The sequence below is a fragment of the Neofelis nebulosa genome, chromosome 1, assembly GCF_028018385.1.
Source record: "Neofelis nebulosa isolate mNeoNeb1 chromosome 1, mNeoNeb1.pri, whole genome shotgun sequence".
Taxonomy (NCBI): domain Eukaryota; kingdom Metazoa; phylum Chordata; class Mammalia; order Carnivora; family Felidae; genus Neofelis; species Neofelis nebulosa.
In genome coordinates this window covers 31,119,451-31,143,149 of record NC_080782.1, presented here as the reverse complement: position 1 = coordinate 31,143,149, position 23,699 = coordinate 31,119,451, and the positions used below count along the sequence as shown (strand labels likewise).

The 23,699-nt window shown below is 43.8% G+C and overlaps 1 protein-coding gene across 2 annotated transcripts in view; it reads right to left on the bottom strand.

Annotated features, from left to right (window-relative positions):
- EGFLAM (EGF like, fibronectin type III and laminin G domains) overlaps positions 1–22,979 on the bottom strand; it is a 182,149-nt gene extending 159,170 nt beyond the window's left edge. Inside the window, exon 1 of one of the 2 annotated variants that reach the window (XM_058717915.1) lies at positions 22,222–22,979. In XM_058717915.1, coding sequence (XP_058573898.1) covers positions 22,222–22,318 — 97 coding nt within the window. In that variant the 5' untranslated portion in view covers positions 22,319–22,979. The remainder of the gene's footprint in view (positions 1–22,221) is intronic. The other variant, XM_058717924.1, reaches the window with a different exon arrangement.
- Positions 22,980–23,699: the final 720 nt, after the last annotated feature.

The window sequence follows — 23,699 nt, the reverse complement described above, 5'->3', positions numbered from 1 at the left end:
TCAGCCATATGAGAATAAAAAGGCATGGGGCACATGGGCGGCTCAGTCAGTTAAGCATCCGACTTCAGCTCAGGTCATGATCTCAGGGTTCGTGAGTTCCAGCCCCATGTCAGGCTCTGTGCTAACAGCTCAAAGCCTGGACCCTGTTTTGGATTCTGTGTCTCCTTCTCTCTCTGACCACCCCCCCCCCCCCCCCCCCCCCCCGCTCACACTCTGTCACTCTCTCTCAGAAATAAACAAACATTAAAAAAAAAATAAATCATTGAAAAATAAAAATAAGGGGGCAGTTAATGAAATCGAAAGGCAACTTACTTAAAACACATTAAAAAAATGAATTTTTTTTGGTCCACTACATAATTAATTTTAGAATTTGCTGTACAAGAATTGTTAAGGCAAATTATTTGATATAGTTTTTTTAAAAAAAGGATTTGACTGAGAATGCAATCTGTTTTTGCATTCACGGGGGGAAGAAAAGATAAGGGTCATCTATCTTTGTTAAAATGAATCACCATCTGTGGCCAGAAGCTCCTCTCTGGCAAAGCATCTTGAAACGGAACGGCAATATTAATAAGGAGGGGTTGGGATTACCACGTTACAAAACCTCCTGGGTGCACAACCTAGGAAAGTGACACTGTGGATGAGGCCAGGATCATCTACTCTGCTGTTATTTCCTTTCATGAGCCCCGCTGTACAGTGGAAATCTGAAAGCCATGCTTCAGCACCACAAGAATGCCTCTCTGAAAGTGAGGGCCAGGTGGAATCCCCTTCTGCAGGTTACAGCCGTTTTCCTAACCCATCGAAAGGGCAACTCTGAATATCAGGTGAAAGCACTTCCAGAATCATCTCCCTTTACGCAGTTCTGAACCAAAGAAAGCCAAAGGTTTTTGTCACCTCCTAATCATTAGCAATCCTTAGCATATTGTGGAGTGTCACCTTTTTCAAACAATGTTTACTTATGTATTGAGAGAGAGAGAGAGAGAATGCACGTGAGCGGGGAAAGAGGGCAAGAGAGTCCCAAGCAGACTCCTAGCCGCCAGCATGGAGCCCGATGTGGGGCTCGAACCCATGAACCATGAGATTAACACCTGAGTCAAATTCAAGAGTCAGACGCTTAACCAAAGGAGCCACCCAGGCATCCCTGGTGTGGAGTGTCACTTTAAGGTGAATTACATTCTCCTCTCATGTCACCTGAATCAGGCAAACCATCTTCAATGCAATCCTATTTCTAATGGGAATAATGACAGATACACATTGCTCAGACATGATACATGGAGGGGAGCCTGCCACAAACTGCTGGAAACTGTCCTGCCCTCAGTCGTCAGCTCCTGCCCTTACTCAGGAGTGGCAACTGTAAGTGCAACACAGAGGCCAGAAGTCACGTGAGTAGAGAAGCTGACGGTGGCACAGTTAGCCTAAAAACAGAAACCTCCCAACATCCAGACTTCAACATGACCCTCAGCAAGGTCGGTCAACATGGACTGAAAGCGAAGTAAATGTGCATATGGATGTGTGTATGCATGTATACAGTCATATTTATCTGTCTGACTCCACTAAGCATTTGAAGTGACTGAATAAAACATGGTCCAGGCTCACAAGGAGCCTGGTCTAATCCAGAGAAAAACCTATAAGTGCATCCCTGCCATGTAAGACAGTACAGGGTAAGTGCTGCTGGTGCATTACTGGACTGCCTCAGGGTTAAGAGGTGAAAGGCTGCATTTCTGACGATCAAAGAAGGCTTCATGGAGAAGGCAGTGTTTGAGCTGAGCAGAGATCACGGACAGAATTTAAATAGGAGGCACAGAGCAAAGAGCGCTCCCAGTGGAAGGAATGGCACGAACAAAGAGACGGAGAAGAAAAAGGACAAGATGGTTTGAAGAGTGATCAGTGACCATTTGGGCTAAAGCACGGATCCATCTCCTGTGTTAGTAAGTAGTGAGAGGTCAGCGTGAACAGTGGGATTTGGAACAAGCGCGTTTGGGTTTAAATCTTATTCACTGTATTCCTTGGGCAAGTAACTTCACCTCTCCATAGCAGAAGCTGCCAATGCCTGTATTCCCCGGGATTACCAAGATGGCTCTAGAAAACAGCTTGCTCACCTCTGCCAAAGGGTATGTTGTGGCTGATAGCATGTGCTTGGCTTACGGACAGAGCAGGCCATAAGTTCTAGAGAGTTAACATCTCAAGAGCAACCTCCAGCAAATGACATACAGGAGGAAAACTAGCCCAGTTCCTTGGCCCATAAGGGAGAGCTGAGCTCTGTTCCCCAGTCTCTCAGAGGGTCTGCAGCTGGACTGAAAGCCCTCGCAGCCCTGCTCAGTGGTAACTCACTCACTATCACATTCTTGACACTCCTTTCTTCCTGTTACCACAACCCCCTCCCTCACTGGGCTTCCTGGTTTCTGAGTCCTTGCCACATTGTCTGAATTTGGAGAAAACTAAACTGGGATATTCTTTAATCCTCAGTTTCCTTATGTGCAATATGGGATAATAACAGCAGCCTTGAAGAGAGTTATGAGAAACAGACAAGATAATAGATTATCTTACTGACGTCATAAGTGCTTCAAAACTATTGGTTATTCAATAAATATTAGAGATTGAATATTCAATCTTCAATATTCAGTATTAGATTGAATTGTAGATCATCTGATAGAGATAGGCAGTGGGAACCACTGAAATGTTTTACTTAAAGAAGTGCTTTGACAGAATCACCAATGGCCTTCCTTGGAGGACCCGGCCTTTACTGGAGGACCCGCTCTTCAGTGTCGGATTCTGGCCTTCACTGTAGGATAGAATAGGGAAGCCTTCGAACGCTCCTCACTATCTCTCTCTCCACTTGTTAAAAGCACATGAGAGGGTTACACATTTCTGCCATGTGACTACCTGTGGCCAGCGACTGTGAGTGAAAGTTAGCACGTCATACTGAACATCTGTCAGTATAAGATCACCCAGGACCCTCTTCCTGCAATCTATGATGACCATGTAACATAAACTCCAAGTACATTTTGTTTTAAACCACTGGGATTTTCTGTTTGTTTGTTACTGCAGCATAACCTAACCTAGTCTGGTTAATACAACTGAGAAGGAAGCAGAAAGACTTTGGCAAGTCAATTCAAAGGCCACTGCAGGCCTCAAGTAAAAAGGATCTGAAATAAGACCTAAAAACTGGAATGTGAGGGAGGGAAATGAAAGAGTTATTCCCAAGAAAGAAGAATCAGCAAGTAGGGGAGGAGAGAAAAGGAATTAGAGATAACTCCAGAGAGGCAAGCTTGGAACAGTGGAAGGAACGTGGTGCCGTAGAAGAAAAAGGCAATCTAGAAAAGTGGTTTGGTATGAGACATGAGTTTAAAGGGGTTCTACTTCCTATCATAAAAAGAAAGTTTCCTATCCCCTCTAGCCACAGAGGACTCCTGGAATTGAGGGTTAATAATGAGGCAAACCACGCAGGGTTTCCCTATAACATTGTTCCTCATAACAACACATGGTGATCACAGATCCAATCATAGGACATAACAGTGGGGTGGCTCATACCTGGAACCCCTGCCTTCTAACCCAGTGCTCTTCCTACCTCTTCAAAATTGCCCCAGTATTGAAGAAATAGCACACATCTGGTCTACACAACCAGATGAGGGATTGCTCAACAATGCAGTTAATTTAATATTGTCTAGACAACTAAATTATGTAACTTTTTAGGAAAATAAAGCAAATACTTGTCACTTTTTTCCTTCTTATAGTCAGAGACTATTTTAGTACAAGAAAAATTAGCACTCAGATTGTCCTCAGCTCCACTATGTAATTAAAGAACACCACTTCTCCCCAAGAATGCACAGAAGCCCTGTATTTTCTCAACCGATGGGCCAAAGTCTCAGTAACTCAAGACCCCACTCTCAAACCTTAAATGTGGACTACTCAATCAGACTCTTTGATATTATAACATTTTATAAAATTATTTAGGTTTTTTGTTTTTGTTTTTGCTTTTTTTTTTTTTAAGTACAACTGTGAGATGAAAGCTTTCTACTTGGCCAGAAGATGACAATAATAATATGAATAATAGATAATATCAAAATGGAGGTCCTTTCGTTCCCACCAATATGTTTTTCCCATTTTCCAGTTTTAAAAATGACCATCTTTCTTTCACAATAGTTACAGCTATTTTACTAATTATATAGAAAGTGCTAGAAGATGTCAAGAAAATTGGGTAATACGATAAAACAGCCTTATCAAATACATAAGCCCTTTTATCTTTAACAGGTTTTTTTAAACTACAGACCTGTGCACTGAATTTTCATTTATGTATGTAAAAATACATTAATAAAGATCTATATTAAGAAGTTATACTGGAAAAGTAGTTCATAATGTACCTTTCAGCTTTATAATTAGTTCTGTAATCTGTAATCAGATGATTTAAATCTCATAGAGTTAAATTACAAACTAACTAATTTCTATGCCAACAGGAATCATTATATCTTTGGAATTTTGCAAAGTGTTAATGAGTTTTAGAGAAATTATTATATTTCTTATTCACTTTATTCCAGCAGTTAGCACAATACCTGACATATGGTACTTACTAAATAAACAATTGCTGAATGAATAAATTAATATGTAATCATAAGTATGTGATTACCAAAAGCACATTATTTATTTGTCATTGTCCCCATCCAGGGCATGAAAGATATTCACTTCCATGTCTCAACTCAGAGTACTGATCCATTGTCTTCTGTTTGGCTGGGTGTCCATCCTGACTAGAAGGTTCCTTTGCCTTGTGGGTTATTAAATGGAAATGTTCTTGCCTCTGGACAGTGTGTGATAAAGTGCGGTGACTGCCAATATGAGTCAGAAGATATAGGATCTGGGGGTGCCTGGGTGGCTCAGTCGGTTAAGCGGCCGACTTCGGCTCAGGTCATGATCTCGCGGTCCGTGAGTTCGAGCGCCACGTCGGGCTCTGTGCTGACAGCTCAGAGCCTGGAGCCTGTTTCCGATTCTGTGTCTCCCTCTCTCTGACCCTCCCCTGTTCATGCTCTGTCTCTCCCTGTCTCAAAAATAAATAAAACGTTAAAAAAAAAAAAAAAAAAAAAAAAGAAGATATAGGATCTGATTGTTCACATGTATAAAGGAAATTTTCATTAAACCTATGGCAAACCGGGCTCGGTGCTAGGCGCATCTAGGCATCACAGGACCTAACTTCTAAAACTCCAAAAGATAAAGGATTTAGCCCCATTTAACACATGAAAAAAACTGAGGCTCACGAAGATTAAGGAACTAGACCAAAGTCACAGATCTAGTAGGCAGGATTGTAAAATCACTCTGACTCTAAAATCTACCACCAGTAGTAACACACTAATGATATGGCAAGAGTTTTTCAAACTACAGCTCTCTGTAAGGATGAGCTATCATCATCATCATCCGTCAGTCTCCTATATCTCCATCAATGTCCTCAGAGACACCTCCTATCTGAAGGTGACAAGTATCACTCAACACATCAGTGGAGTCTTTGCTTTGCCAGACCATCCTGGTAGGCTCCGAGCAGGCCTGCTGCGTTCAGTTCCTTCTTGGTCTGTTTAGGTCGGACGTGACTGTCTGAGCGTGCTCACCCACTGGTCATCACTTTGTAGGTGCACAGTCACTGTTCAGGAGTGATGTCTGCTCACTTTTTATAATCTGTGTAAAGTGTAGCAAGATGGCGCTGGTGGCACGGTGCTCCATATTCAGATACTCAATCCGGTGACACAGCTTTCTAATGGCAATTTTATATCCATAAAAGCTGGAATTTCAGGGCACGTGGCTGAGGATTAAAGAGGCTTCTCACGCCCTGGCAAGAAAGACCTCACTCTGGGCTGGATGTCCACCATGGCCACCAAGTCAAGCGTGTCTCCCTTGAGGAATTAGGCAATCTGGAAAGTTGTACTCACCTAACATGCCCCCAGGCTGATGTCTCGTGACACATTTTGCTGAGAGCCTATCATTTGTACTTATGAGAGTGAACTTTAAAATGTAAAAGATTTGAGCATCAGAGTGGCCATTTGGGTCAAATCTCCAACCTCTCTTCTGCAAGGCAACTTCACCCCTGAGGGGGCAGAAGGGAGTGGTTGACAAGAAAAGCTTTAGCCCAATCTGGCTTGGTTCAAATCCCAGTTCAGCCACTCAACTTCTTTTGGCTGAATTAGGATTAGGGGGATTAGTCTCCTCATCTGCAAAATGGTCATGAAGTAAGACCTACCTCAAAGGGATGTTAAAAGGAGTAAAAGTACAATTGTTTCTAAGCATTTGAAATAGTACTTGGCATGTAGTAAAGCCACATGAATGTTGAAGCTATTTAAAAATTCTGAAATAGTTTACCAGTCGCTATGTTTTTTTACATTTGTGTGTCATTACACACGAATTTATTCAACAACGTTGAGTAAATTTCCCATTGCCATCTTTTAAGTGAAAATAGAATGTATCTATATTTAAATTGTCCCATTAACTAACTCTTTCAATTAACTAACCAATGCAAATTGGATTTGATAGGAGGGTTTCTATTGTAATTCTATGAAAATAGTTACTCTTGAGAACAACTGAGTTTTATTTTTTCTTTAAAACAAAGCTATTATCATTATTTTAAAATAAGAGCAGAATGAGAATTCTAGGAAGGGCTCAGATCTATAATGCTTTCTACATATGTGTGTTTTAGATATAGTTATTTATTGCCTATTATCTATGTGAAATGGAAAATTTATTGGTTGATAACTTGATTGTTTCAGGATTAGACCCCCATACCCATGTGAAGCTAACTGCCCTGGACTTGCTCTAACAGCCAATGTTCCTTCTAAGCACTATATCAATGCTATCTTTGTTGGTGTTTAGGAATTGAATGAAGCTATTTGCCAGAAAATAAACTTTCAGCAGAAAAAGACAATGTTAATGAGATTAATAATGAATAAAGACACCACAGAGGAAGCAAACAAAAGGGAGCAACAGGCCTGCTGACCTGTACCACCTAAAGGCTTTGGGCTGACCAGAACTCCAGAAAAATATGGCCCTCTGCTTGTTTTGTAAATAAAGTTTTGCTGAAACACAGTCACACACTTTTATTTACATAATGCCTATGGCGACGTTTGCTTTACAATACCAGGCCGAAGAGTTGTGATACAGACCCAATAAAGAAAAATAAACGAAATATTTACTATCTGGCCCTTTACAGAAAGTTTTCTGACCTTGGTTCTTAAGGATCAATTCTATGTAAAAAATTCTATGTAGGCAGTGCTCTACAAGGTATGACTGTAACTGTGTTTTTTAAAGACGTTCTGGAACTTTGCCATCATGGATTAATTCCTCAAGGTGACCCCCAACAATGAGAGGCAAGCCAAGTGATTAAGCCACTGATACTGTCTTATGACACAAATTTCTCCTCAATTTCCCCTTCAGGGTGTCTCCTGGAAGGATTCACTTAAGAGCATGCTATGGGGGTAATTCCACATGGGAATTCTGATCCTGTACAACATTACTCTTTTCTCTGCCCTGACACCCCTGGCTATCTACCTGTGGGTCTCAGTGTCTTAGAAGATGGTGCCTCTCACAGATTCTATAGTACAGAGCTAACCAGGAGGAGCCAAGAAGGTAGCTTGGGCCACGACTGAGCAGCAGGAGCAAGCTTTTCACAGCTCATTTGTTTCTCTGGACGTGGCACTGTTTTAGGAGCCTGAGCTGAGGGCTCTTTACCTCCAACCATGTAAGAAAAGACCACATTTGAAAGGAAAGAAGAGCTAGTCAATGAAAGCAGAAGTTGCACAGAAGAGTCTCTACCTACTCCCGGGTCACAGAGGTGGTGGGGTCTCGCAGACACAGCATTGGGCCACAGGTCAAAAGCCTTGGGTCCTCATGCTCATTCTGCCACTAACTAGATGCGTGATCTCAGGCCAGTGACTTACCTTCACTAGACCATACAGAGTTAAGACAGCTACCCGTCAGGTCCCTCCCTGTGCTAAAATTCAGGGTTTCTATGATGCCGGCCTTAGGAGGCTATGCTGTCACTACCAATGCCTGGTATACAGCAAGTACTACATAAATTTGGGCAATCGTCATTGTTTTGTGAAAGCAAGATGCACGCCTTTAAATGCAAATGGAGTTACCTAGAAGCAAATTCTAAACGGAGCATACTCCTAAGTAGTGAAGGCTCTAACTCCTATTGGCCTTCTCAATTACTCCTCAGGCAGGACAACTCTGAACCATGTGTTCTGAACCAGTTCCTCCAGTTTCTCCCACCAGTTGAAGCTCTATCATCTATAATGTAACCCGCTTGCCAAGAAAACCTTCAGGACTCTCCTCTCAGTAGACAGTCTCACTCCCCCACGCTCCTGTTTTCAGCTTTTGTTTTGTTCTGTTTACCTTTCAGATAAACTATTTGCATTCAACTCTTTGTCTGTTACTGGGGAATCCAAACCAAGACAAAGGATGTAGCCTAATTAATTCTTTTAAGTTTGAACGATAAGCATTTTCAGTTCAGTTCCACTCATCGGTAGAATATCAGATACAAATAGCCAAGAAACCAGAACAGAGTCTAAAAAATATCAAAAGCCTAAAAACCAGCAACAAACCTAAAAGAACTGGGAAAAAGTCCAAGCTTCCCATGGTCTTTTCCCTTGAGATCAAATTCACTGGAGTTATAAGAGGTTAGATTTGGTTCATGGTGATTTTCTCAAGAAATGAAGAATGATCCTCCCTTCATTTCCTATGTGTTCTAGAAAGCTCTGGGTTCCTAGAATTTCTACTAGGGGTCATGAATATCACTGCGATCATTTCTCAACACCACACAGCAATGTATAGGTTGGTCTCGATATGCTCTTTCTTAGACAAGCCAGCAGATTTGGGCCCAGAGAACAAGCTCATCCTCAAAAAGATCAAGGGTCCTGTTACTCTTGCCAGGAATCTACAGCAGGCATCCTTAAGCTAAATCAGACCTGATCCTCAGAGAGATCTGAATGCAAGGTACATACAAATCAAAGCATTATGGTTATGCCTAAGGAGGGAAATTGTAGAAATAGGGCATATATTACAAAGCAGTAGTACCAAAGGTATCAGTTAGGGTCCCAGCAGGAAGAAGAATTTACTTAATTAAAAAAGATTTTAATTAAAAGACTACTTACAGAGATGTGAGCTGCTTTAAGGGACAGCGAGGGATACTGATGGCAACCCAGAGCCCAGCACTCCAGAAGTGTTGCCATTACGCCATGAAAATGCGTGTGGAGAAAAAACAGGGGCGGAAAATCCAAGTGGAGGAAAACCAGGTTACTGGAGCTGGCCAGGGCCAGGACCCATGAAGGGGCAGGAGCGGTGGTTTCTGAGAAATGCAATAGCACAGCAGGGGGCATCAGGGAAGAAATACACTGGCTTCTCTCCCCTGCTCCCCCTCATCTCCTTCCAGTGCCTCCCACTGGCCGAACCCTCGGGGGAAGCAAAAGGCACTGCAATCTGAGTAATGCCTTAAGGAGCCCCTCAGGGCAAGGAGGGGGGCAGAGATGAGAGGGAGTGGATGTGGGGTGAGGGGTAGGACAAAGATGAAAAACCCCAGGGTGTGTGGGTGCACAGCACAATATGCTAGAATCTGTCTTCATGGGTAAAACTCTGTAGTCGTTTATTTAATACTCAGTTCACCCTTTCCACCCCTTGATTATGAAAATATTCAACGTACAGAAAAGTGAGTTTTCCAGTGAACATGTATTCACTCACCACATGGATTCCACCATTGACATTTTATTACTTGCTTTATTGCATATGTATCCAACAATCTACCCCTTCTCCATCCATCAGGGCATCTTATTTTTTATGTACTTCAAAGTAAATTTCATATATCAGTAAGCTTCCCCCTAAATACTTTGGCAGTATATCATTTACTTAGTTCAATTTTAATTGCTACTACAATGCAACTTATTTTCAGCTCTCCGCTCTCTCCATATATATCCAAGTCATATATATGCATATACATATATACATGTGGAAGTCAACCGGTGAATGGGTCAATCAATTAAATGGGTCAATCAATGGGTCAATCAACCAAACTCTGTAAGCTGCTTTTGGTTGGGCTGCCCAGGGGCATTCATTTTATCAGACATGTTGGTCCTTGCAAAACAAAGACTGGAAAAACCTTTGCAAACACTCCAGCTTTTGGTTGCTTTACTTTCCAGGGATTACAGAATTGATCTTCCTAAGCAAGCCAGGGCCAGCACAATAAAACTGAAGAAGAATGTTGAAGAACTTGAGTACTGTTTTCCTCCCGACCTCACAGTCAGATCTCATTACGAGAGAAGGACTGGCTTTATCCCTTCTCCCGCAACCTGACCTTTTCAATCATGCCACCAATGCCATTCCCACATAGCCTCATTTTCCTTCGGTTTTAAAGACAGGTGGGGGAAGGAGGGGAATTGAATACTGGACTGTTAACTCCTCCTCCCCCACTATCTTTTGATGTACCAGTAAATGGTATTATTGCCTTTGCTTCTTAACCTTCCAAGACATGATAAAAAACAGATCTGAGGCAGCCCTGCATGTTACTTCAAACTCTACCTGTTCTCCATGTATGGAAAATGACATATTTCACAATTTGGACTCGATCAGACACTCCTTAAGAACCCACAATTCCAATAGCCTTTGGCAGCACGTAGGTAGGATTTAAATTACATACTGCTGCAGACTGAGTGCTGAGATATTTCCTTCTCTAAACCAGACTGCAGTGCGGGTTTTCAAATGTCTGCTCAGGTTGAGCAAAACTGTTGGCACATGGAAGTGACACCTCTCCTGTATTGTGCTGGAGGAAGGAAATGAATTCGGGAGCGGGGAGCAGAATCAAATTAATCACACGATGTAAAAAGGTGTTTGCCCACAACAAGGCCATCTCTTTCCATTCCACAGCTGCCTGGGGAAGGCCAACTGCATGCAAGACACGCCACCAGGCGATGGAGGGGACCCACAGGTGAAAGATGTCATAGTGCTTTCCTCAGCAAAGTTACAAATCTAATAGAAGGCATGAGTCAGGCACACTGATAACATAATACAACGGAGAATGGGAGAAAACAGAAATGGATCCTGGCTGGGAGGGAACATGAAGACTTCACAGAACGGGGCAACTGAGCCATGCTTTGAAGGGTCATTGCATTTCCCTGAGCAGAGACGTGGGAAGGATGTTCCAAGGAGGCAGATCAGCATGTCGACAGGCTCATATTGGAAAAACGAAGAAGTAGACTATAGAATAGCAAATAATCTAGTTTGGCTGGAATACAGGTTGTGTATTCAGTGAGAAGACAGGAAAAGTAAGTTGGAGCCATATTGTGACAGACCTTGGATGTTCAGCTTTAGAGTTTGGAAGGCAGCAGGGAGCCAGAAAAGAATATTAAACACAAGAGTGACAGGATTAGAACTGCATTTTAGGAAGATTATTCTGGCAGAGAGCATGGTTGACTCAAAATGGGGAGAGAATAGATATCATAGAAATAGCATCTTTTATACTTATTCTCTTAATACCACAGTAAAGAAGGTAGCTAAGGAAACTTTTTGTTTATATTCTAACTGCAAATAGCCTCTTTCTGGGTAAGGAGCCATACAGCTGATATATGAAAATCTGTTACTACTCTAGTAGCTATATATAATTTTGATATATGATCTTGATTCTTTCGTCTCGGTTTTATACAAAGCCCAAAATGGATGTTGGCTATTTTTATTAAACTCTAAGCCACTTCCAGATCTTTCATCGATAACATGATCTTTATGACTAATCTAGATACCAAGAGTCATCATTTAACAACATAAACTCCAAGAATCTATAATATAAAATTAAGGAAATGAAACCATTTTCAATTCCATTTTCATGGGAGCCTAACTAAACTCAATTATACATCTGTGTCAATGTTGTCAATATTTGAGTCCTCTCGAGTATGAAAAAGCTACGATCTCCACCGCTGTACAAACTCTACAAATTGTAATGAATCAAATTAATATGGACTAACTCTGGAGTGTAATTATGTACCAAACGTCTAAGTGCTTTCCTAGGTGCATTTCCAGAAATCATCTCATTTATTCATCACACAGAACCTTTGTGGCAGGTACTATGAGCCTTAAGTTTCAGATGGAAATCTAAGGAATAAAGACATTAAGTTCTCTATCTGGAATCAGACAAGAATAAATTTGAAAACTAGGATTCAAACCCAGGTCTGTTTACTGGATTCTCGTTATAATTGCTCGAAGCTGAAGGGATGTGTGTTATGTGTGTAGGTTGTAACCACAGCCCATGAATTACTTTAAAACAGCTGACAGAGGAATGCTTCTTTTTTCAAACTAATGGTTTATTTAACTACACTAATTAGGAACTCTTGGAATATCACAGAGCTGTTTAAGAAACCAACAGCAAGTCTTGAGACTTGAATGATAAACCTTGAAATACACCACGTTGAAGGTCTAGCAAACATCATTTGCCACTAAAGAAAATGGCTAAACAGTACAGGAATGGAAAGCTTCAAGGCCAGGCTGAGTCCTCTGAGTGGTCCCCGAGACCCCAAAAGGGTCTTCTTGGGGAGACATCTTGGGGGACTCTGGAGCTAGCCTCTAGCTACCACAGTTGTTTCTCAATTGTAAATAGCCCCTCAGTCACCGTGTACTTGACAAAATGCACAACTAACCAGCCAGGAGTATGACTGTACCAGTACCAGATCATTCTACATGGTGTCCTGCGACATGCCCTGGAGACTTTGCAAGTGAAGAGTGGCAAGTCTTGGTAAGTTTCCTCCTGACTGCATGTCATGACTGCAGAGCTGCTCAGGCATGTTGTAGTGATCAGGTTTTTATCTGTTAGCTGCAGGAATACCTCTGGAATACTGGGAAGCAACAAGGGCTAGGGGCTGGATGACCTAGGTTCATGTCCTGGCTATGCCTACTTCCTCTTTGCTAAGTCATCTGCTCTGGACTTCCCAGTAGAAATGATCAAATGAGATCACTTCGATGAAAGTGTTTTAGGAAGTGCAGTGTTTCAATAAATGTATCAATTTATTTTTGTTGGGATCAGTCCACACCATCTTTGTTCCATCAAAGCAGGCTGTGGTGTCTAAAAACTGATTTTTATATTTTAAGATGTGTATCTCACTGAATAAATTATCCTACCATGAATAGTCCTTTTTGTTATGGGACACAAATAGAAGGAGCTTCCAGAAAACTATAGGGAAATCACTGGAGTTCTGGTCGATGTGCCTTAGAAATTTACTCTATTTAACCAACTGGATAGTTATTTTACTTTTTAAAAGGGATTAGTTTTACTTTTCGTAAAATGGACAAAAACAAGTGGCAACAAATAGCATATATTCACGCAAACATATACCCATTTTTGCATCCTTTTGCAAACCAATCTAAGTCAATTTGACTGCTTAGTGTTTAGGATCTTTTGTTAAATTATGATGATTTCCAACACATAGATAGATGGTAGCCATCTGCTTTTCAGCCAGACTGCACACTATAATGGATGCAAATTCTAGGCCAAGTTCTGCCACGTACACAAATATTCGTTGGCAAGAGGTCACCAAAATTCTCATAAACTTTACTCTTTTAACATCCCTTGTCTATGGGTTTAGAAACTCCAAAGGACTGCGTCAGAAACTATCCACCACATCGGGTCACTTTCTTCCGGTGCACGTGGCCAAACTATGCTTCCCAGCCTCCTTACAGTTAGGTGGGAGCCACAGGACCAGGTTCTGGCCTGGCAAGTAAAAATCTCCCACAGGGGCCTTCCTTTTCTTTTCCTTCCATGATAGCTTGGAAGCCCATTCTAAAGACGATGGCATTCCAAGACAGAGGACACAGGGAAAGAATGACTCAGGTCTCCAAGTCACACTTGGAGGGGAGCGGTCCAGGAGAGCTTGCCCGACAAGGAGCATCCACTTTGGACCTACAAGTAAATAAAAAATAAATCTTGTGTTAAGCCACTGAGATTTGGGGTTGTTACAGCGGCAAGCACCTTGCTGAGGCAGGTACATCAACATTCTAATGGCGGAATCAGCAAATCATCTAGGGGAGCAGGCAAATGAGTCTACTGTTAAGTGAGCAAAATCTAGGACTGAATGAAGCTTTAGCCCAACTCTAAAGCGGCTGGACTGTTGGGTTTAGTGCTTCCTATTCTTTTTCCATTCAAAAAATAGAGGGACATGTATGATCTTTCTAGCTATTCACATATTTCACCAGTGGAAACATTATTTCTAACATAATTTATGCTAGTTAACAAAACCTCTAGATTGGATTTTTGCTAATACTTATTTTCATGTATTTCCCAAGTCACTTTTGAGAGTGGACTTTAAAAGTTCAAGTGGTAACTCCCTAGCCCTGGAGTGTGGGTTTCTGCCTAGCAAGAGATCAAGTTCAAAATATTTAACCACTGGTATGGCACAGGCAGTGAGAGATTAAAATAAAATGTAAAGTCTTATGCAGGAGTGGTACCTTCTATGCCGGATTACTTCAAGTGTTAATTAAGCACCCTTAGGGTAGAGATTAAAGTAATTCACACAATGACTATTTATACAGAAGTATTTTAAAAATAAATTACAAGCAATATAACAAGCATCTAATTCACAGCCACCACCCATTTTATATATTTCTCTGCTCACTCTAAGAATTACAAGCAAAGGATCATGGGACCTATTCCTAAGTGTAAAATTAGATCAATAAAATTAGCCATCTGTCCAAGGAAGGCTCTACACTCAGGTTGTATTTAAGTATTATGTTTCCAATTGCCCAGATGTTACAGAAAAGTGCCTGCTGATACAACTCCTTTTGCACAATGTAAACCATTAACTGGCTAACAGAAACTTATTGTGCCAAGATAAATAAATAGCATTAACATTGCATTAAATCTGATTCGGGATCTTGGGTGCCCTGTCAGCAAACACAAGTGTTAAGATTTAAATTGCTCAGGATTTGCAGAGTCAGATGAAGAAAGAATCTTCAAGTGTCTTCAGGGCAGTGAGGAGGAAGAGACTGGAAACGAGACGAAAGCTTCAGAAAGTGTATCTCTGGTTGGCTAGTTGGTAAGGTAATAGTAATTACGATGATTATTGTCGAATGGTAATATCCCATCTTTATCTACTGCTTCGGCTCTTGCAAAGCACTAGTCTGTTTTATTTCCTTCGATTCTTAAAATAAGCCGGTGGGTTATCTGGGGGGATGCAGGGGCTGCATGGCCGAGGAAATGCAAGAATCATTAATAGGAAAAGAAGAGCCAATGGAGCCTGACCTCTAACATTCCATGTCATTGGTAGCGGCTCATGAATTACTCCAATCTCCCGATCAATGAGCAAACCTGAACCATTTCTTAACTCCCTAGCTTCACAGAGATTTTCTCCGCTCCCAGTTACACATCAGTCTGGCTAATTCTCGTTTAGAAACAGCTGCTCCCCCTGCTCCCCACACCCTGCAAAACCTCCCCAAGACAATTACCAGGCAAAAATCATCCACCACCCTTGGGGTTACTGTTTCTCAAAGGAATCCATTCAAGCAAGACCACAAACCTGGCAGCTACATTTTCTAAACCAAAAATCAAGGCATGTGGTTGACCAAAGAGTCCTTCTGATATGCCAATTAATTTATCTGAAAAATCTGACAACTCAGTACAAATTAAATCACATGTAATCAATCATATATTAATATGTATGGAAAAGGAACACGAAATCTTAAGTGTCTGTGTTTTCTGCTGTTCCTGGAACATATTCTTTCAGTCACACATATTCATTCCGTTTCTTTTTTTTCCTCTGTCCAGATTAAACAATCCCAGTTTCATAAATATTGCCTTCAGCCTCAGGCTTCTGTGCCTTTTAAACGCTTGAGTACATGTATCGCTAGAAGGATTGCATCCTTCTAGCAACCTTAATGTCAGGTTCCTTCCTCATCTTATTTTTACAGACAAAGAAACTGAGGTTTACCAAGCTAATATAACCTGCCTTACATCATCAAGTAACTAACAAAAAACAGTGTCAGAACTTGAACCCAAATTTGCCAAATATTAAAGTCTGTGCTCTCACCCAAGGAGGAGGCAGCTTTGGAGGCTGAAAGAACAGGTGCAGGGTGGGGGTTGGGAGGGTACAGTGGGTCTGAGGAAAATGGGGGCCGAGGGGCTAGCTACACACAGTTCCATGTGGCTTCTTGTTCATGCCACTACAGGCTTTCCCTCTGTGTAGCCACCTCTCAATGAACGGGCTGGTGGGGGGTGGGGATTTGCCTAGTAGAGATGTTGCTCAGCTATCTTCTGAAGACCACAAGCCCCAAATCTAACCTTCAGAAGACCTGTGGGGTCTAAGGTTACAATACAGACCCAGAGCAATGAGTTGTTGCTGCCAATCACATGTGGTGTGGATGAACAAAAGAAGGAGAGGCTGTCAGTGTCCTGCAGAGTATTTGGGGAGCAGGTGCAGAGGAGAAGGAGGCTGAGAGGAGACCGACCTCTCCTTTGTCACATCTCAAATGGGACCTGCAAATCACCTCAAGTCATCTGAGGTTCTTGTTAAGAAGGCAGATGCCTGTGAGGCACTCCAAGAATTCTTAACCCACATGGAAGGTCAGGAATCACTGGCCTGAGATCTGCAGAGGTCAGATCTGCTCCGAGCCAGCTCTGAAAAGTGCATCCTCTGCTGACAGCGGTTTGACTTGACTTTCCCTTGTGTCCCTTGCTGGCCCGTCCCCACCCCCGATCCCATGAGACTGGGGGGCAAGTAGTGACTAGGACGCAAATGTCTTCCAGCTCGTTTCAAGAAGCTGAAGCCACACTCTGGGGTCTTTCTTCAAAACAGGAGTGGAATCAAAGATGGGTTTGGGGGTGTCCACTACCAAGTGCCATTTAGGCTCTGAGGTACCTCTTATCCTTTTCCCTGTTTCTATCCCTGAAATAGCAGGTATACTTCCCATATCTGCAGTTTGACACCTTATGACCAAAATCAGTGGCAGGGGTCCTGACCAGCTCAAAAGACTTTCTGTTGTGATCATGACATCACATCATTCATTTAGTCGACTGAGAAAAACTAGTCCTGCTCACCGAGTGGGTGTGGCAGGAAGACTCAGGACATCCACAGGACAGCCCAGTGGAAGCTGAGGTCCCACTATGGCCTCAGACGCCCGAGTCCCCGTCTTCCCAGAATCTAGTTCTGCGTCACTGGACCCCTTTTGAGCTAGACAGATGGACAACTACTCCCAAAAGGATTCTAAGGTTATGAAAGCCCTGAGCTCAGGGTAAGAAACAAAAAGCAAAAACAAAAAACACCACTCAGTTCCTTTCTGGCCAAGTCACTCTTCCATGAGAAAGAATTCTGAGAAACAAGTACTGCCACATGTTATGTGACATTTACCCCTGACCTTGACCTCTCTGTCCCTTTACCTCACAGAGACTCAAAGGAGAGAGAGAAAGACATGCAGGGGCTTCTTAGAGGAATTAGATATGATGTAGAAACAAATAAGAGGGTAGGAGGGCTAATAAAATGAAAGAGCAGGGGAAATATTTCTGCTACATTGCCTAGACTGCATGGATGCTAGTAGTTAGATCGTGGGGACACACACACACACACAGAGCATTTATGGGGGGATATATACGTGGCCTTTATGAGCTCCGGTTTTCCCCAAGAAGCCAGACAATCTGGGTAGCATTGTAATGAGGTACTTCGGGTTGAAAAGGGACAAGGAGAGACACATAGAAAACATGAGCTCCCAAAGACATGCTTTGAGAAGGGCGCTTGCATGGGAGCCATGAGGTCATAACCAGTCTCTTGCGACTAGCAGGTTGTTCAGATTGGCATGGGGGGAAGTAGAGCTGGAAGATCCATGACCCCTAGCCATTGAACCTCACACTAGCAGCAGCAAAAACCACCTAGAGGCACGTGTATTCACCACCATCAACGAGCAAGATCACTGCCCATGAGCTAACTCCACTCTTCCAGACTTTTGTTTTTTGCTCTCTGAGTTTCTTTGGATCTTCCTTGTAGTCCGATTTTACAGGCAAGGAAATGCTGAGGAAGCAGAAAGGAAAAGATCAGAGACCCGCATCTCCCTAACGATAGTTCTGGAGCCCCAGCTCTCCTAGGGATGACCTTGAATTCTCAACTCTGACCTGACCTGATCTCACTGACCCTGGGACCTCAGGCAAACTGGAAAGACAGGAGGAAAGGCAGGGCCTTTACGCAGTCCTCCAGCCCCTGTCTCTGTGCCAGAGACTTAATTAACACCATGAGTTACCAATCTGCCTATGGAAACGTGTGTGTGGCTTGATGAGCGCTGGCTCTAGCACATGTGTCTGGATTTCCTTTTCCCATCTTCCTGCTCCACGTCAGAAACACAACCGTCTTTCCCATACTTCCTGGTGAGACTCCGGATAAGGGAGAAGTACCCACTCAAGAGGGCCTAGGTACTAGTTCCGGGTCAGCTTCTGATGTAAAGTTGGACAAGCCCCTTAATCGCCCTCAGCCCAGTCGTAAAATGAGGGCTTTTCACTTCCTTCCAGGTCTATGATTCTAATTCATTATCTGAAAAGGAATGAAGGGTATATTATGTTTCCACGCCATGAAGACCCAGAAGATGACAGTGTCCTATACCCTACCTATCTTCAGAAGCCTCTTTTTTCTACCTCCAGGTACTTGGATGGATCCTCTGGCCCTCCCGAGCACCCAGGAGTTCAACAAGAGAAAGGAAGTGGTTCAGGAGCCTGTAAGATTACATCCCCTGATTCTTGCAGATGAGCTCAGTAGACAGTGGCTTCCAGGACTCCCTCTCAGTATATCACTCACACTGTTATCTTTAAAGGCCTGGGCATGATCCCATGTACAAACGTTTAACAGCATTTAACAGGCTCCCCATGCACAGCAGCAGGGATAACGCCCTCCATCCAGCTCTGTCCATGGGAGCTCCCTGGTTCAGCCAGGAGGAAGATGCCCTCCAAGGCAGGCTGCGTACCCCTGCTAACAGGACTGCTAAGGACTCCCATTCCTGGTCCTGAATATCACAGCCTGAATCCTGTTCCATAACTTACTAGTTGTGTGACCTCGGAAGAGATATTTAATTTCTCTAAGCCACAACTTCATTTTCAGTCAAACAGAGGTAATAAGAGTACCCATCTCACAGAGCTATTGGGTTGATTAAATATCAGTATGTGCCAAGTTCTTAGAACAGTGTAGCAAGCACTTCATTAGAGTTAGTTATTATTATTTAATTTGACTTAACTTAAAAGCTGTCATTTCTTGTTAGTCTCGGCAAATGCAGAGGATTCTTTATTAATGCTCGATGACAGCCGATGAGCTATCTTGGGGTCGAGGGAAAGGCTGCCTACGTCTGACTCAAATTAAACTCATAATTAAACCTGCTACTTGTTTACTTGTTTTTTTTCCCACTAGAGGTAGGTGGGGACGGGGAATTTTCTGGTTGATTTTGAATACAAGACTTCTCCACCAAAGCTGTACTTGTCAAAAGTAGATTTAGGGGCATTAGGAAACATACAGGGTCATCTAAAGAAAACAGGACTGGGGGCACCTGGGTGGCTCAGTCAGTTGAGTGTCTGACTCTTGACTTTGGCTCAGGTCATCATCCCAGAGTTGCGGGATCCACGCCACTCAGCGTGGAGTCTGCTTAGGATTCTCTCCTCTCTCTCCTTCTGCCCTTGTTCTAGCTTGCACACTCTCTCTCTCTCTCTCTCTCTCTCTCTCTCTCTCTCTCTCTCTCTCTCTCGCCCTCTCTCTCTAAAATAAAAAAAGTAATAATAAAAACAAAAACAAAAAACCAGGACCGTTCCAGTACACCTACATGGCAGTCACACTACCTTCCAAGTACTGCTCACAAACCGATTTCTACTGAGGAAACAAGGTACGAAGAACTCCTATATGGATCCTGGCAGGACTTGCTGGTGTCTGGGGAAGATTACAAATTAGCTGGTTGCTGTTCACATTAGAGCCAAGCAGGGCACATTCAGTTTTTAATCTGGACCAATTTTCCGGATCAAAAACTAGTCTTTCCAAGGGATGTAAATGAGCCCAGGAGAAAATTTTACCCTGAAGTTTATGAAGTAGCTGTCATTTTAATCTGAGCAGCTGTCCAACCTGAAAGCCAGTGTCTGGATAAAATTATAAAGTAATGAAAAGCTCTTCTGGGCTGAACCTAGTCCAAATACCCTCTCTACCTCAAATTTGATGTATTTAATATGCCAAAAATATTTAAAAGATAGAGTTTCCACTATCAAAACCCTATCCATGCTTCAGATAAAACCAAAGAGGCCACAACGGCACATTCATGGCATGAGTATCAGAATGAGATCCTAGATGAACTAGGTAGAAAATATTTTTAGGAGACAAACTACAAAACATAAGAAAGGTATAAAAAACGTTGAAAAAAAAAATTAAAAAAAAAAAAAAAAAGGGGCGCCTGGGTGGCGCAGTCGGTTGAGCGTCCGACTTCAGCCAGGTCACGATCTCGCGGTCTGTGAGTTCGAGCCCCGCGTCAGGCTCTGGGCTGATGGCTCGGAGCCTGGAGCCTGTTTCCGATTCTGTGTCTCCCTCTCTCTCTGCCCCTCCCCCACTCATGCTCTGTCTCTCTCTGTCCCAGAAATAAATAAAAAACGTTGAAAAAAAAAAATTAAAAAAAAAAAAAAAACATAAGAAAGGAAATATGGTAAACCATAGGAGCAGTTTTATACAGGAGACAGTTATGAAATGCTTTTTTAAAAATTCTGCTTAAATGGGTTGAAATCTATCCTTAAAAGAATATTACACACAGTGCTTAAGCTTAAGAACTATAGGTGTAACTATGCGTTATTCAAAAATTGTGACTAGATGGTTTTATGTGAATAAACCCACAGAATACAATTGATCATGATCACTTTAGATGGTGGTCACTTTAGAAGGAAAGTTAGAAAGAAGCCCCTTCATTGAAATCCTTGAAGATGTGTGTACGTGTGCATGTAAGAAGTAAAACAATATAGTATTGCCTTGGACTGCTGCTATTATCTCCAAAATTAATTGAACAGAGGCTATAGAATAGCTCGTAATTTCAGTGCGTTGAAGATTAGGATAATGACTCTAAATTTCAAGGCAGGTAACAAAGCACAGGTAATAGTAGATACAGCTTGAAGAGTGAGTGCGTCTCTTGGAGCTGAAAGGCAACAAGTCATGTTTGCAAATGGAAAGATCCTTGAGCAGTGAAAATATTTAAGAAGCCATATGGGAACCGCCAAGATTATTTTCTTTGCCCTCTGATAAATTTCCCCAGGTTGGTCTCTTTCTTATAGAAACGTTATTTGTAAAGACAAACTGCACTTTCTGCAGAGTTTTGCAGACGGCATTCAAGTAAACTTACATTGTTTTCCATTGTTCCTAAAATGTAATTAATCCCATAAGACAACTTTGCTTACAAAGTAAATTAAAAAAAAAACAAAACTCAAAACCAGGAAAACACAGATTTTCCAGAATTCTAAATAAGTCTTAGCAAAGAAGAATAAAAATCGTTATTTGGGAGATAATGTTTAGAACTTTATTGTTTAGGACGTTGTATTTTGAATAATCTCACAACACATACCAAGTCAAAGTAGACAGAAATAGATGAACTTTTTACCCGCATAACTAGAGGAAATGCAAGTTACTGTTTCCAGTTCTCCACAATTCTTTGTAATATCGTACACCATACATCTGTGTTTAAATTGGCGAGCAAACAAAGGAGTTCAAAACATTGGGCACCCCTTTCTGAGAAAATGGCCCCAGAGAGGGAAGCATCCTTAAAAGCAGAGGCGACATCCCTACACACTGCAGGGTAAGGACCAGAGATGGGCATATAGGGAACTCCAGGCAAATCTTCAGACGCTTAACAGGAAATGGCCGGGCCCTGGGCAATATGAATTCAATAAAGATGTTTAGAGACACTGGAGGAGCTGTTTGACTTCTGCACAGTTGCAGTCCTCTGTAATTGAGACAGCATGATCGCTGTCCCTACTCTCAGCTCTCCGTGGTCAAATACAGAGCCCTCCATCTATATTGTGTCTGGAAAACAGATCATTCCTTTAACAAACAAACATCCCTGGAACCGCCAGAGCCGGGGAGAGGGCGAGGTTCGCACCTTTTCTCAGCTTTGGGCAGAGACGGACCCAGTTAAACCGCCGCCGGCCAGGGGAGAGAGGGGCGGTGCGTCGCCCGCTTTGCGTCCTGGCGGGGACCGAGACCCGGGCGCTCCGGGCGTGGTGTCCCCCGAGCGCACTGAGCGCGTTACCTGATTTTCGGAGAGCCGTTCTGAGCGACACTGCGCTGGGTCCGAGGCTGGCAGCCAGGAGCAAGAGCCGGAGCAAGACGCCTCGGATTAAATCCATTTCACCGCGGGCGCCTGCAAAGTTTCACCAAGTCCCGGACGCGCAGAGAAAGGGCGTCTCCTGGGGGACCTGGGGGGGAGGCGGCCCCCGTGGATCCCCTGCCCCGGGTGAGGTGGTGCAGGGTTGAGGGAGGCTGGACCAGGAACGACCGAGGAGTCCAAGGAGGCAGGACAGCAGCCGGGAGGTCGGCGTGCGGGAGTGAAGTCGGCTGCGAGCCGCAGGGCTTTTCCGGGGAGGGGGGCGGGGGCGGCGAAGGAAGCCGACGGGGAGGGACCTGCTGGCCGGGGGAGGGAGGGAGGCTCGACCCGCCGGGGGATGGAATTACAATCGAGTGGAAGTGAGAGGGGCAGGCCCTGAGACCATTTACTCTTGGCCCACCTCGGGGACCGGCAGCCCGCCCCTCGCCCTCTAGCGATCCCCCTGGCTCGGCCCTTCCCTGCTGGTGACCTAGATTGGGGCGCTAGGAGGGGCTGACTTCAACCACTAGAGTCTCGCAGGGCAGGAGTTGGGTGACTGTGAGCCCAGGACCCTCTGCTGTGGTTCAGACCCCGAAATCATGCGGCGCCTCCCCGGGCTGTACCCTACTCCTGTTGCTCCCCTCTAGGTCACTTCCACCCAGCTTGGGGACTTTCCCCAACACCTCCAAAGGTTGCTCGGGTCGGTCCAGCGCACTTGGGGGAAGGAGGACTGTCTGCGATTTGCAAGTGGGGGAGGATAAGAGAAGAGGGGGCGGGGCCGACCGAGTCTCGGGCGCTAAGAAGATAAATGGGATTTAAGGCGCGCAGATGGAGAGTGGAGGCCACGCCACTCCATTGGAAACGCGGGGTGGAGATTAGGGCCCAGCGCAGGGGATTGGGGTCCCCTCCCTGGGCAGAGGAAAGCAACTTGAGACCCTCCAGGGGAAGAGATGAAAGTCCAGGTTAAGCCTGGCGTCGGGGTGAGGGATCCTAGCTCAAGCCCCCTGGCGGACAGAGAAGACCCGAGCGGGACACCGCAGCTTCCCTCTGGGCTGGGGTTAGGGGCGGGCGCGAGGTCCGGGCCACTGACTCCACGGGATCTAGGTTCCCGGGTCGGCTCCCTTCTCTGGATTTGCTGCCCTAAGACTCAGTAAAATACGCCTTTTCCCGGGTTTCCTGGTGGCACTGCGAGAGGGGAGACCCCGGGACTCAAGTCAAGTTACACACACTGGCGTGCTGATCTTCAAGCCAACAAGAAGAGAAAGCAGATACAATAAATAAACCAAGAAAACAGTCTTCTCCAGTCCCTGGGGAAAGATCAAAGGCCTTAGGAAGTGCCCCGCAGAGGGAGACAGTGGCTGCTGGCTGGGAGGACCTTGCACCTTCTCCATCCTGCGGTCCTGCGGAGGCTCCTGGGTGTCCTG